Source organism: Chrysemys picta, chromosome 8 (assembly GCF_011386835.1).
Source record: "Chrysemys picta bellii isolate R12L10 chromosome 8, ASM1138683v2, whole genome shotgun sequence".
NCBI lineage: Eukaryota > Metazoa > Chordata > Testudines > Emydidae > Chrysemys > Chrysemys picta.
Genome location: NC_088798.1, coordinates 63,034,202 through 63,048,894, shown reverse-complemented (window position 1 = coordinate 63,048,894; position 14,693 = coordinate 63,034,202). Strand labels below are relative to the sequence as shown.

Below are 14,693 nucleotides of genomic sequence, written 5' to 3'. Positions count from 1 at the left end.
GTCCCTTTGCAAAATCAAACACTGACAAATAAGAGAGCATGATTTCTAGAGCTGATATAGGGCAATTTGTTCAGCAGAGTGATGTAAGCTTCGTTATGATTGCATCATCCATGACTAGGAATAACATGATGCAATTCATATCATGTATGCCGCAATACCAGCTTCAGATTGCATCATTCATTGTTTTGCCTAAAAAGCAAGTACTGTCCAAACCCAGTCATAGATTTATTCATAGATCCAGTCAAAGATGTATTTTAGTCATTTCTGGTTTAAATTGAGATCCCTTCCCTTTATAACTCACTTATCCTCCGCCATTCCCAAGTCAAGGGTCGTATATACTGACCCAATAGCATATCTTGAAAACTAGAGCCAATCAACAATTTTAAGCATCATTTTCATTCTCAGTGACCCAGAATTAGTAAAGTTTGACTACATTTATTTCAGAAGCATTTTGGCTGTAGAGCAGTGTAACAGGTAAATAAATAAATGAACCTAGAACCCAGCTGGTTCATACAGATCTATGCTTTCTAACAGCTCTGCTTTTATAGATTATAGCACATAGGGCTGTTCTCTAAATGCCAATCAGATCAACCCCTAAGACTAGGGGCCACTGTTGTTTTCCTGTACCAATATCCCTCCAGTAAAGGTAAAGTTGTGGCTCAAGAACATTCTCATTGCATGATTGATGTCTCTTCCTTCTAAAATAAATGCCTGAGTTTCATTTGACCACTTCTGTAACAGAGGGTTTTTATGCCTGGTCTACACTTGAAACTTTTGTCAAGTGGCTTAAGGGTCTGATATTTTCACACCATTTCTATGCTGGCAAAAAGCCTAGCATAGATGCAGTTATACTGGGGAAAAAAATTGCTGGTACAGCTTTTTTGTTTGGGGAACGTATGAGTTTTATTGTAAAAGCACTCTCGCTGGGATAAGCTGAGTCTACACTAGAAAGCAACAGAGGGTCCTGTGGCACCTTTAAGACTAACAGAAGTATTGGGAGCATACGCTTTCGTGGGTAAGAACCTCACTTCTTCAGATGCAAGTAATGGAAATCCCGGAATGGATTTCCATTACTTGCATCTGAAGAACCCACGAAAGCTTATGCTCCCAATACTTCTGTTAGTCTTAAAGGTGCCACAGGACCCTCTTTTGCTTTTTACAGATTCAGACTAACACGGCTATCCCTCTGATATACTAGCAAACCTTTCTAGTGTAACTATATTGGCTAAACAAAACTCTACCTTGAGACAATATTCTTCTATAATGAACCTTAGTGGCCTCATCTGCTCCCTAAAATTTTAACTTAGAGCTTGTCTTCACGTACAGCACTACAGCAGTGCAACTGTATCACTTTAGTGAAGATGCTCCTATGCCAACACGGTAGCTATGTTGATGGGAGAAGCTCTCCTGTTGACATAGCACTGTCTACAAAGGGGGTTAGGTCAGTATACGTCACTCGAGTATGGATTTTTCACATCCCTGAGCTATACCAATTTAGGTGTGTAGTGTAGACCTGGCCTCAGAGTTGCTCAACTGCACTCCTTACCAATACTAACACTACAAATCCAGGAAGGCACCAATTATGCTACAATTCCCGTCTACGTTCATGTTCCATACCAGCCAAATACTGTAAATACCCAAACATGCTCACAGACTCCTCAGCTCCACCACACACTCCCTTCTGGTTTGATCACAATATAGATTTCCGATTGTATCTTTTCTAGGTTTGCACAGTGCTCAGAAAAATGGGGCTGTGATATTGTCTGTGGTCTGTGCATACCCCCATAATAGAAATATTTATTTAACCAGCCACAATGCACACATCCAGTTCCTCACAAACATTCATATGCATAGCCTGAATTCCAAACTCAGGTGGAGTTAAATTACCTATATATAAATTTGTGTATATGTTAGGGCTGTCAAGCAATTTAAAAAAATTGTGATTAATTATGTGATTTTAAAAATTGTGATTAATCGTGCTGTTAAACAATAATAGAATACCATTTATTTAAATATTTTTGCATGTTTTCTACATTTTCAAACACTGATTTATATTTATTTTAATTACAAATATTTGCACTGTAAAAAATGAAAGAAATAATATTTTTCAATTCCTCTATTTCGAGTACTGTAGTGCAAACTTTTTACCATGAAAGTCAAACTTACAAATGTAGAATTATGTACAAAAAAACCTGCATTCAAAAATAAAACAATGTAAAACTTGAGAGCCTACAAGTCCACTCAGTCCTACTTCTTGTTCAGTCAATTGCTCAGACAAACAAGTTGTTTATATTTGCAGGAGATAACACTGCCTGCTTTTTATTTACAATGTCACCTGAAAATGAAAACAAGCATTTGCATGGCACTGTTGTAGCTGGTGTTTTAAGATATTTACGAGCCAGATGTGTTAAAGATTCATATCTCCCTTCATGCTTCGACCACCATTCCATAGGACATACGCCCCTGCTGATGAGAGGTTCTGCCCAATAATGATCCAAAGTAGTGCAGACCGACGCATATTCATTTTCATCATCTGAGTCAGGGTACGTCTACACTACGAAATTAGTTCGAATTTATAGAAGCCGGTTTTATTGAAATCGGTTGTATACAGCCGATTGTGTGTGTCCACACAATAAAATGCTCTAGGTGCTCTAGTCGGCGGACCGCGTCCACAGTACAAGGCTAGCGTCGACTTCCGGAGCATTGCACTATGGGTAGCTATCCCACAGCTATCCCACAGTTCCCGCAGTCTCCGCCGCCCCTTTGAATTCTGGGTTGAGATCCCAATGCCCGGATGATGCAAAACAGTGTCGCGGGCGGTTCTGGGTACATGTCGTCAGGCCCCTCCCTCCCCCGTCACAGCAACGGCAGACAATAGATTCGCGCCTCTTTACCTGGGTTACCTGGGTTACCTGTGCAGACAACATGGAGCCCGCTCAGCTCAGCTCACCGTCACCATATGTCCTCTGGGTGCCGGCAGACGTGGGACTGCATTGCTACACAGCAGCAGCTGCTAACTGCCTTTTGGCGGTAGACGGTGCAGTAGACTGGTAGCCTTCATCGGCGATCTGGGTGCTGGCAGCCGTGGGGCTTGCCTTTTGGCAGTAAATGGTGTATTACGACTATTAGCCGTCCTATTACAAGTCGGGTCATCGCACGTTAGCAGAGTCTTCCCCGAGCAGCCGATTGTGCAATAGGCCTGAAGACCATCGTCATACGCCGCCCCGTATTTGCTGCCAAGCACCCAGAAAGATGCCGAGGGCTATCAGTCACGCTGCACCGTCGTCTTAAGATGTAAAAAATAGATTTGCTCTGTATTCATTTGCTTCCCCCTCCCTCCGTCAAATCAACGGCCTGCTAAGCCCAGGGTTTTCAGTTTAATCTTTGGGGGGAACATTCTGTGTGACAGTTGTTTGTGTTTCTCCCTGATGCACAGCCACTGTTCTTGATTTTAATTCCCTGTGCCTGTACGCCATGTCGTCACTCGGCCCACCCTCCCTCCTTCCCCTAGTCCGTCAGATACTACGTTTGCGCCACAGCTCATAGAGCCGAGAAGCGCCTTTCGCGCCTTTTCTTTGAATTCTGGGTTGAGATCCCAATGCCCGGATGATGCAAAACAGTGTCGCGGGCGGTTCTGGGTACATGTCGTCAGGCCCCTCCCCCCTCGTCACAGCAACGGCAGACAATAGATTCGCGCCTTTTTACCTGGGTTACCTGTGCAGACAACATACCACGGCAAGCATGGAGCCCGCTCAGCTCAGCTGAGCTCACCGTCACCATATGTCCTCTGGGTGCTGGCAGACGTGGGACTGCATTGCTACACAGCAGCAGCTGCTAACTGCCTTTTGGCGGTAGACGGTGTAGCATGAGTGATAGCCATGGGGCTGGCAGCTGTAGGGCTGCATTGCACCAGCCCCTTGCAGGCGATGGTATATTATGATTGGTACCCATCGTCGTCATACTGGTATGGCTGTCAATCATGGCCACCTGGGCAGACATGCTACTGTTTTGATGATGATGGTTACCAGTCGTAATATACTATTTTCTGCCAATTGCCCAGTATTGTCTGCTAAGCACCCAGAAGAGGCCGAGGGCGATGCTGGGTGCTGGCGGACGTGGGGCTGGCAGACGTGGGGCTGCATTGCTATACAGCAGCAGCCCCTTGCCTTTTGGCAGATGATGGTATTTTATGATTGGTATCCATCGTCATCGTACTGGAGAGGCTATCACTCATGCTGCACCGTCGGCTGCCACCTTAAGATGTAAAAAATAGATTTGTTCTGTATTCATTTGCTTCCCCTTCCTCCGTGAAATCAATGGCCTGCTAAGCCCAGGGTTTTCAGTTTAATCTTTGGGGGGACCATTCTGTGTGACAGTTGTTTGTGTTTCCCCCTGTTCCTGTACCTGTACGCCATGTCGTCACTCGGCCCTCCCTCCCTCCCGCCCTCCCTCCTTCTCCTGGTCCATCAGATACTACTTTCGCGCCTTTTTTCTGACCAGGCGCCATAGCTAGCACTGGGATCATGGAGCCCGCTCAGATCACCGCGGCAATTATGAGCACTATGAACACCACGCGCATTGTCCTGGAGTATATGCAGAGCCACGACATGCCAAGGCGAAACCCGGACCAGGCGAGGAGGCAATTGCAGCACGGCGACGAGAGTGATGAGGAAATTGACATGGACATAGACCTCTCACAAGGCACAGGCCCCAGCAATGTGGAAATCATGGTGTCACTGGGGCAGGTTGATGCCGTGGAACGCCGATTCTGGGCCCGGGAAACAAGCACAGACTGGTGGGACCGCATCGTGCTGCAGGTATGGGACGATTCCCAGTGGCTGCGAAACTTTCGCATGCGTAAGGGCACTTTCATGGAACTTTGTGACTTGCTTTCCCCTGCCCTGAAACGCCAGGATACCAAGATGAGAGCAGCCCTCACAGTTGAGAAGCGAGTGTCGATAGCCCTGTGGAAGCTTGCAACGCCAGACAGCTACCGGTCAGTCGGGAATCAATTTGGAGTGGGCAAATCTACGGTGGGGGCTGCTGTGATCCAATTTGCCAGGGCAATGAAAGACCTGGTGATAGCAAGGGTAGTGACTCTGGGCAACGTGCAGTCAATAGTGGATGGTTTTGCTGAAATGGGATTCCCAAACTGTGGCGGGGCCATAGACGGAACCCATATCCCTATCTTGTCACCGGAGCACCAAGCCACCGACTACGTAAACCGCAAGGGGTACTTTTCAATGCTGCTGCAAGCCCTGGTGGATCACAAGGGATGTTTCACCAACATCAACGTGGGATGGCCGGGAAAGGTACATGATGCTCGCGTCTTCAGGAACTCTGCTCTGTTTCGAAAGCTGGAGGAAGGGACTTTCTTCCCGGACCAGAAAGTGACCATTGGGGATGTTAAAATGCCTATCGTGATCCTTGGGGACCCAGCCTACCCCTTAATGCCATGGCTCATGAAGCCGTACACAGGCAGCCTGGACAGTAGTCAGGACCTGTTCAACTATAGGCTGAGCAAGTGCCGAATGGTGGTGGAATGTGCATTTGGACGTTTAAAAGCGCGCTGACGCAGCTTACTGACTCGCTCAGACCTCAGCGAAACCAATATCCCCATTGTTATTGCTGCTTGCTGTGCGCTCCACAATATCTGTGAGAGTAAGGGGGAGACCTTTATGGCAGGGTGGGAGGTTGAGGCAACTCGCCTGGCCGCTGATTACGCGCAGCCAGACACCAGGGCGGTTAGAGGAGCACAGCAGGGCGTGGTGCGCATCAGAGAAGCTTTGAAAACGAGTTTTGTGACTGGCCAGGCTACTGTGTGAAACTTCTGTTTGTTTCTCCTTGATGAACCCTCCAAACCCCCCCCCCCGACCCGGTTCACTCTACTTCCCTGTAAACCAACCACCCCACCCCACCCTCCCCTCCCGCTTGCAGAGGCAATAAAGTCATTTTTTTTTTTTAACATTCATGCATTCTTTATTAGTTCCTTACAGAGGTAGGGGGATAATTGCCAAGGTAGCCTGGGATGGGTGGGGGAGGAGGGATGGAAAAGGACACACTGCATTTTAAAACTTTAAGTCTTATTGAAGGCCAGCCTTCTGATGCTTGGGCGATCATCTGGGGTGGAGTGACTGGGTGGACGGAGGCCCCCCCACCGTGTTCTTGGGCGTCTTGGTGAGGAGGCTATGGAACTTGGGGAGGAGGGCTGTTGGTTACACAGGGGCTGTAGCGGCGGTCTCTGCTCCTGCTGCCTTTCCTGCAACTCAACCATACGCTCGAGCATATCAGTTTGATGCTCCAGCAGACGGAGCATTGCCTCTTGCCGTCTGTCTGCAAGCTGACGCCACCTATCGTCTTCAGCCCGCCACTTGCTCTGCTCTTCCTGCGATTCAGCCCGCCACCTCTCCTCTCGTTCATATTGGGCTTTTCTCATCTCCGACATTGACTGCCTCCACGCATTCTGCTGTGCTCTATCAGCCTGGGTGGACATCTGCAGCTCCGTGAACATCTCGTCCCTCGTCCTACGTTTTCTCTTTCTAATGTTCACGAGCCTCTGCGAAGGAGAAACATTTGCAGCTGGCGGAGGAGAAGGGAGAGGTTGTTAAAAAAGACACATTTTAGAGAACAATGGGTACACTCTTTCATTACAAGGTCGCATATTTCGGCTTGCAGGCAGCCATCGTAGGCCACAGTGTTTTGGCTTTTTTAACCTTCTTAACATGCGGGAAAGGTTGCAAACAGCAGCGCATTTCCCATATCAAGGATGAATTGGGTTGTCCATTTAAAATGGGGTTTCAATGTAAAAGGAGGGGGCTGCGGTTTCCCGGTTAACATGCGGCACAAACACAAGTAAACCACTCCCCCCGCCACACACACACACACGATTCTCTGGGATGATCACTTCACCCCTCCCCCCCACCGCGTGGTTAACAGCGGGGAACATTTCTGGTCAGAAGAGCAGGAACGGGCGCCTCTGAATGTCCCCTTAATAAAATCACCCCATTTCAACCAGGAGAGCTTTCTGGAGATGTCCCTGGAGGATTTCCGCTCCATCCCCATACACGTTAACAGACTTTTCCAGTAGATGTACTGGCCGCGATTGCCAGGGCAAAGTAATCATTAAACACGCTTGCTTTTTTTTTGTAATGTTTACAAATAGTTACAAAGTTACACTCACCAGAGGTCTCCTGTGTGCCCTGAGGGTCTTGGGTGAGTTCGGGGGTTACTGGTTCCAGGTCCAGGGTCACAAACATATCCTGGCTGTTGGGGAAACCGGTTTCTCCGCTTCCTTGCTGCTGTGAGCTACCTACAGTACCTCCATCGTCATCTTCCTCGTTCCCCGAACCGTCTTCCCTGTGTGTTTCTCCAGTGAGAGAGTCATAGCACACGGTTGGGGTAGTGGTGGCTGCACCCCCTAGGATCGCATGCAGCTCCGCGTAGTAGCGGCAAGTTTGCGGCTCTGCCCCGGACCTTCCGTTTGCTTCTCTGGCTTTGTGGTAAGCTTGCCGTAGCTCCTTAATTTTCACGCGGCACTGCTGTGTGTCCCTGTTATGGCCTCGGTCCTTCATGGCCTTGGAGATCTTTTCTAATACTTTTCCATTTCTTTTACTGCTACGGAGTTCAGCTATCACTGCTTCATCTCCCCATATGGCGAGCAGATCTCGTACCTCCCGTTCGGTCCATGCTGGAGCTCTTTTGCGATCCTGGGAGGACTCCATCACGGTTACCTGTGCTGATGAGCTCTGCGGGGTCACCTGTGCTCTCCACGCTGGGCAAACAGGAAATGAAATTCAAACCTTCGCGGGTCTTTTCCTGTCTACCTGGTCAGTGCATCTGAGTTGAGAGTGCTGTCCAGAGCGGTCACAATGAAGCACTGTGGGATAGCTCCCGGAGGCCAATAACGTCTAATTCCGTCCACACTACCCCAATTCCGACCCGCAAAGACCGGTTTTATCGCTAATCCCCTCGTCAGAGGTGGTGTAAAGAAACCGGTTTAAAGGACCCTTTAAGTCGAAAGAAAGGGCTTCGTTGTGTGGACGTGTCCAGGCTTAATTCGGTTTAACGCTGCTAAAGTCGACCTAAACCCGTAGTGTAGACCAGGCCTCAGATGCCACCAGCAGAAGGTTGCTTTTCTTTTTTGGTGGTTCAGGTTCTATGGTGTTGCTATTTTAAGATTTCTGAAAACATGCTCCATACCTTGTCCCTCTCAGATTTTGGAAGGCACTTCAGATTCTTAAACCTTGGGTTGAGTGCTGTATCTATTTTTAGAAACTTCACATTGGTACCTTCTTTGCATTTTGTCAAATCTGCAGTGAAAGTGTTCTTAAAATGAACAACGTGCAGGGTCATCATCTGAGACTGCTATAACATGAAATACATGGCAGAATGCGGGTAAAACCGAGCAGGGGGCATACAATTCTCCCCCAAGGAATTCAGTCACAAATTTAATTAACGCATTTTTTTTTAACAAGCATCATCAGCATGGAAGCATGTCCTCTGGAATGGTGGCCAAAGCATAAAGGCAAGTATCAGGGGGTAGCCGTGTTAGTCTGTATCTACAAAAACAACAAGGAGTCTGGTGGCACCTTAAAGACTAACAGATTTATTTGGGCATAAGCTTTCGTGAGTAAAAACCTCACTTCTTCAGATGCATGAAGGGGCATACAATGTTTTAGCATATCTGGCGCATAAATACATTGCAATGCTGGCTACAAAAGTGCCATGCGAACGCCTGTTCTCACTTTCAGGTGACATTGTATATAAGAAGGAGGCAGCATTATCTCCCGCAAATGTAAACAAACTTGTTTGTCTTAGCAATTGGCTGAACAGAAGTAGGACTGAGTGTACTTGCAGGCTCTAAAGTTTTACATTATTTTGTTTTTGAGTGCAGTTATGTAACAAAAAAATCTGCATTTGTAAGTTGCACTTTTACGATAAATAGATTGTACTAGAGTACGTGTATGAAGTGAACTGAAAAATACTATTTCTTTTATTTATTATTTTTACAGTGCAAATATTTGTAATGTAAGCAGAGTCAGAATGAGCTCTGGTGGTGAACTGTGGAAAAGGACTTCAGGGGCTGATCTCGTTTGCATGGGCACACCCACCCTGCCTGGCATGATGGGACTACTTGCCCATATGTTCACTTTGGCTGCTGTGGGATCCCCAGTCTCTTTGTTATTGGGGCAGGAGTAATAAAGTGTTGTAATCCTGGTTATGTGAATCAAGGACAGTAGAACTATACTTGGCATTTTATGATGGAGGGACTTGTCCTCAACTAAGTAGCACTCGCTAGGCAAGGGACATGGGTTCCAAAGCCCAGTGAATTGAGAGAGGTTGGGGGCACTGGCATATGTACCTGGCAGCTTGGGCACCAAACACCACTTTTAGCCCAGCCCAGCCCAGCCCATTCCTCCCTCCCTCTGGTGTAATAACAGGGCTAATTACGACTCCATTAGGAGTCTTGTTATGTGCTGCAGAGCTGAAATCACTGATTCCTAGGTCTAAGCTGTGACGGGTTGGATCACAGAAACCCCCTTGGGAGCTGCCACCAGATGTGCAAAGACTACCCCTGCTTCTGTTTTCCCTGCCAGCTCAGGACTCCAGCACCCTGTCTTGCTGAGCCAGCCACTCCTGTCTGGCTCTAACACAGATCCAGGGTCTGAATCACTTGTCCCAAAGCTGCAGGTTTACCTGAAGACAGCTCACAGTAGTGTGCTTGTCTTTAGCACTCAGATTCCCAACTCCCAATGGGGTCTAAACCCAAATAAATCCATTTTACCCTGCATAAAGCTTATGCAGGGCAAACTCATAAATTGTTCGCCCTCTATAACACTGATAGAGAGATATGCACAGTTGTTTGCTCCCTCAGGTATTAATACATACTCTGAGTAAATTACTAAATAAAAAGTGATTTTATTAAATACAAACAGTAGGATTTAAGTGGTTCAAAGTAGTAACAGACAGAACAAAGTAAGTCACCAAGCAAAATAAAATAAAATGCGCAAATATATGCCTAATCAAACTGAATACAGATAATTTCCTCACCAGTTCCAGAGTGCTCCCTTTTACAGGCTAATCTCCTTTTAGCCTGGGTCCAGCAATCACTCACACCCCCTGTAGTTACTGTCCTTTGTTTCAGTCTCCTTCAAGTATGGGGGAGGGGGGGTGGAGAGGCTCCTTCTTTAGCCAGCTGAAGACCAAAATGGAGGGGTCTCCCACAGGTTTAAATAGACTCTCTCTTGTGGGTGGAGACCCCCCCCTCCTCCCTCCTATGCAAAGTCCAGCTCCAAGATGGAGTTTTGGAGTCACCTGGGCAAATCACATGCCCCTGCATGACTCAGTCTTTGCAGGCCGACACCATTGTCCACATGGCATCTTGCATGTCTCCAGGAAGACTTCTCATGTGGATTGGAGCATTCCAAGATGCATTGTTCCCCAAGTGTCTCCTGATCAGGTACTTAACCTGGCGAATTCCTTCCTAAAGAAGCTGACCAAATGCCTCACAAAGCTTACTTAGAAATCAAGCAAGCATACAGCCCATATTCTTAACCTTGAGTAGAAAATGATATATATGTACAAATAGGCTGAATAGATATAGTAGACCATAACCTTTACGGAGATATGTTACATGGCACAGGCAGCACAAAACATATTCCAGTTATGTCATACATACATTTATAAGCACCCCCTACCCATAAAGCCTTATGGGGTACACTGTCACATAAGCATTAAACCTAATTTGGGCTAGTGGTTCTGAGTGTGTCAGCACTGAGGCTCCCCTACTAACAGCTGACATCACTAAAGAGCTGAAGTTACTGAGAGCTGTGTTAAGCGGGGATGGGCCTGAAGACATGTTGGTGAGTGGCTAGTAGGATGGCCGGTGGAGAAGTGCGGCTGGTGGTAAAGACTGCAGCAGAACTCCACAGAGAGGCATGGCAATTGGCCGTTGACCGGAGCAGTGGAGCATGTAAGGTGCCCGTTTACCTCCCCAGCCTTTCCACTCAAGCTGGAAGGTAAGCTCTGCAGATGAATTTCTGAACTCTGGGGCTGCACTGACCAAGGGCAGAAACTGTGGGTGGGGTAACTGTTGGGTTGCTGGACTTAAGACCCTGATGGGAAAAGGACACTGCCAAACTTACTTGGAGGTGGGTCTTTTGCTCTTGGTTTGTGTTATGCATCCTGTTTGTGGGGTTTCCCTCGTTTATTAAAAGGCTTTTGCTGCACTCAGACTCTGTGCTTGCGAGGAGAAATATTGCCTTTTAGAGGTGCCCCGGGGGGTGGTATGTAATTGTCCCAGGTCACTGGGTGGGTGCTTGAGCCGGTTTTGCATTGTGTTATTGAAAAGGAACCCCTAGATACTGAACCCGGCCCTGGTTGCTGCTAACTCTGATGGGCAGAAGGGTTACAGTAATAAAAAAATATATAAAGTGAACACTGTATACTTTGTATTGTGTTGTAATTGAAATCAATATATTTGAAAATGTAGAAACATCCAAAAAGATTTAATAAATTTCAATTGATATTCTATTAACAGTGCAATTAACTGTGATTAATCACGATTAATTTTTTGAGTTAATTGTGTGAGTGAACTGATTAATCAACAGCCCTAATATATATTTAATTGGCTATTTATTAGCTGTGGAGGTGAATTCTATAATCTGTCACAAGATCAGAGAGAGTTCAGATTCTGCATTTGAGTGTAACAGCAAGGAAGTGGATATCTGCATTATTGCTAGCTCTATGCTGATCTGTGTATCCTGCATTTTCAAGGCTCTGCCTTCTTCTGAGTTTGCTTTAGGAACCACTGTCAGCCTTCTCCTATCCTCGTTCCCTTCACCTCCAACCAACTGTACTGAAGCCAGGTCAGCCCCCTTCTTCCCTTGGCAGTTCCCCTCTAGTAGGTGTTTGTTTTCTGCATTTGCAGGTAGAATGGTGCTCACTGCTAACACCCTTTCAGATGTCTGGGTAAGGGAGTTGGTCCACAACCGATAATCAGAATTCCTAGGGAGTCATATCTCAGCCTTCCAGAAGAATGAAGGACAGTGTCTGGAACATAAACTACTGCCCTGCCTCACAGGCAGGTTGTGAAGATTATAAACATTAAAGGTAGAGAGATGTTCAAATACTATAGTAATGGGGGACTTGTAAATTCATGGAACACCAGATTTACTATATAAAACTTTACAGTTAACCAAAGGGAACCCCTTGACCTTGCCACTATAGTTCAAAGCTTCCTGACAGAAGCCAGATATGCTGGACACTATGGAATGTCCCTTATAAAACCTCTGGAAATGAAGACGTTAGACAACAACGTTAAATCTCATAGGGCATGTGAAAGCCTAGGCCCAGACAGATTTTAGGTGGATTGCTACAAAACCTGACTCAAAACAGCACAGCAGTGCTACAGGCCAACAGTTTTCTGCTACTGCTCTCCTCTTCAATGAGGATTCAGGTGACACCATTTGCTCATGTGAGGCCACCCCAGAGGTGGAACAATGGATGCAAAATTCACGTCCTGATCATGATGTCAAACAAATTTGTTGCCATGACAGCTGTTGTTGGCCCACCAAACTGCTCTCCTGCACCCAAGGCTGACGAGAGTGGACTCTAGTCCTGGGGGCCTGAGGTCAGTTCACCCACTAATGTCTGCGTAAATGGGGTGAAACGGGAGGTGGTGGGGCCCAGTGAACATGATGTACTAATTTCTCTCATCAGACCTGCCCAGCCCACCCCTGCAGAGTGTGGGGCCCATCCCCGCCCTGGCGTCACTGGGCACTAAAGCAAAGGTGCTGGTTTAGCTCTGCTGTGAGTGGCTGGTGCTGGGGGCGCAGATGTGTCCCAGGACCCTGGGCAGGGGCTGCTGTGGGGGCGCCGCCTTTGAAGCCACATTGCGGGGGGGGGGGGTGACGTCACCCCGGGGGAAGTGCAGGGCATTGCTGCCCCCTCCAGCTCATGGCCAGCAGGCACTGCGGTCTCCCCGCATGGTGACCATAGCGACCCCTGAGGGGATGCTGAGGTCGGGGGAGCGGGGCTGCCTACGTCACTCAGGAGCTGGGTGCAGCCCTGAAGCCGGCCGTACACCCCCCCGCCCGCTTCCCTGCCCCTATCCAAACTGGCCGCCTCCAGCCTCAGGCGCTGGCAGGGCTCCGCACTTCCGCCCGCAGCCTCAACTTCGCCCTGTGCCTCCGCCGCCCTACCCCGGCCCAAGATGGCCGCTGCCGCTCTGCCTGTCCGGGAGGCGTTCCTGCCGCCGGCGGAGTGACTCTATGGTGCGGCGCGGGGCCGGAAGCCGGAGAGGCGGGCGGCGGCTCTGTGGGGAGAGGTGGCGGCTGTCGGCGGGGCTGAGGCCGGCGTGGAAACTCGAGCCCCGACCCCTCCCCCAGCGGAGCGGGCAAGGCAGGTGAGGGGAGCTCCGTGTCCCCTCCCACCACGGGGCCAGTGGGGCCGGGGAGGGGGGCCGTTGGTGGCAGGGGGTAATGGGGGCAGGGATAGGGAGTGGGTGAATGGGGGCGTTATTGATGAGGCAGGCAGAGGGTAATGGGGAGTGGAAATGTGGGGGGGAGGGGCAGGTGGGGGTAATGGGGGCAGGGTTAAGGAGAGGTAATGTGGGGGAGAGGCAGGGGTTATCGGTGGGGCAGGTGGGGGTAATGGGGGCAGGGTTAAGGAGAGGTAATGTGGGGGAGAGGCAGGGGTTATCGGTGGGGCAGGTGGGGGTAATGGGGGCAGGGTTAAGGAGGGGTAATGTGGGGGAGAGGCAGGGGTTATCGGTGGGGCAGGTGGGGGTAATGAGGGCAGGGTTAAGGAGGGGTAATGTGGGGGAGAGGCAGGGGTTATCGGTGGGGCAGGTGGGGGTAATGGGGGCAGGGTTAAGGAGGGGTAGTGTGGGGGAGAGGCAGGGGTTATCGGTGGGAGAGGTAGCGGGTGTGTGATAGGAGGTAGATCCTTTCCTCGCTCAGGGCTAGGGTTCTGCCTGGCAGCTCACCGGCTCGCTGCCCCCAGAGGTCACTAATCTCTCCCTGGGCTATCCCAGTGGCAGCTTGCCAGGGCCCACGAGTCTATCAGGTGACTTTGGGGCACAGGGTGGGATATTGTCCCATGTCCCTGTGATGGCACCGAGGCAAGATCACGGGAGCCAGGTGCACTGACCTCCTTCCCAAGGGCACCTGCTGGGTCTGAGCAACTTTGTCAGGAGATCTCAATGGATGTTTATTTCTTGTCATGGGGTTTCAATGGGTGTTTATTTCTAATGCAAATATGACATTGCAGTTCAGTCACCCTGTGGGAGTTTTGTGCTTTGTGGGGACAAATATGCTTGGGCTGTGATACAACTCCCCTTGACTTCACCAGGCCCCTGGATGACTAAAGTTATTTATAACTTGGCAGCACAGATATTTGATCTCCTGGTACCAAAAATCCAGTCTGGGGAACAATACTTCCCCGGTATACATTCACTCGGTACCCTGGAATTGTTATGGGTGACTTGTCAATAAATAATTTGTAATTTGAAACTGGGTAAGGGGCAGACCGGATGCTTTCAAAGTACCTTTCATAACTTTAAAACATATCTTTTCCAATCCCCAACCTCCAAAGTTTCAGCTGTCCTCAAGGAAGGCTGAAATGGAAATTTCCTTTCTTGCCAAAAGATGCCATTTTCCATTGTTCACATACTATATTTGGTTGTAAGATTG

The 14,693-nt window shown here is 48.6% G+C and overlaps 2 protein-coding genes across 30 annotated transcripts in view; one reads left to right on the top strand and one right to left on the bottom strand.

Moving 5' to 3' along the window:
* Positions 1-5,951: 5,951 nt before the first annotated feature.
* LOC135973096 (uncharacterized) lies at positions 5,952-8,108 on the bottom strand. The gene is made up of 2 exons (XM_065554635.1): positions 7,181-8,108; positions 5,952-6,579 (listed from the first exon to the last, which is right to left on the bottom strand). The coding sequence occupies exons 1-2, from the start codon at positions 7,719-7,721 to the stop codon at positions 6,077-6,079; spliced, it is 1,044 nt and encodes a 347-aa protein (XP_065410707.1). The 5' UTR covers positions 7,722-8,108; the 3' UTR covers positions 5,952-6,076.
* Positions 8,109-13,205: 5,097 nt separating this feature from the next.
* The window catches only part of SCYL3 (SCY1 like pseudokinase 3), a 31,724-nt gene continuing 30,236 nt past the window's right edge, over positions 13,206-14,693 (top strand). For 13 of the 29 annotated variants that reach the window (XM_042851400.2, XM_042851387.2, XM_042851397.2 and 10 more), the window contains exon 1: positions 13,266-13,405. The gene's annotated coding sequence lies outside the window, so the exon portion shown is untranslated. Of the gene's footprint in view, positions 13,406-14,693 lie in introns of all 29 variants that reach the window. The other 16 variants (XM_065554612.1, XM_065554609.1, XM_065554604.1 and 13 more) reach the window with 5 other exon arrangements.

Bases quoted from the DNA above. Each gene is read 5' to 3' on its own strand.
- LOC135973096 (XM_065554635.1), bottom strand. From the start codon at position 7,721: ATGGAGTCCTCCCAGGATCGCAAAAGAGCTCCAGCATGGACCGAACGG. The intron at 6,580-7,180 runs GTGAGTGTAACT...CTCCTCCGCCAG, and splicing joins GGGCACACAGGAGACCTCTG to CTGCAAATGTTTCTCCTTCG.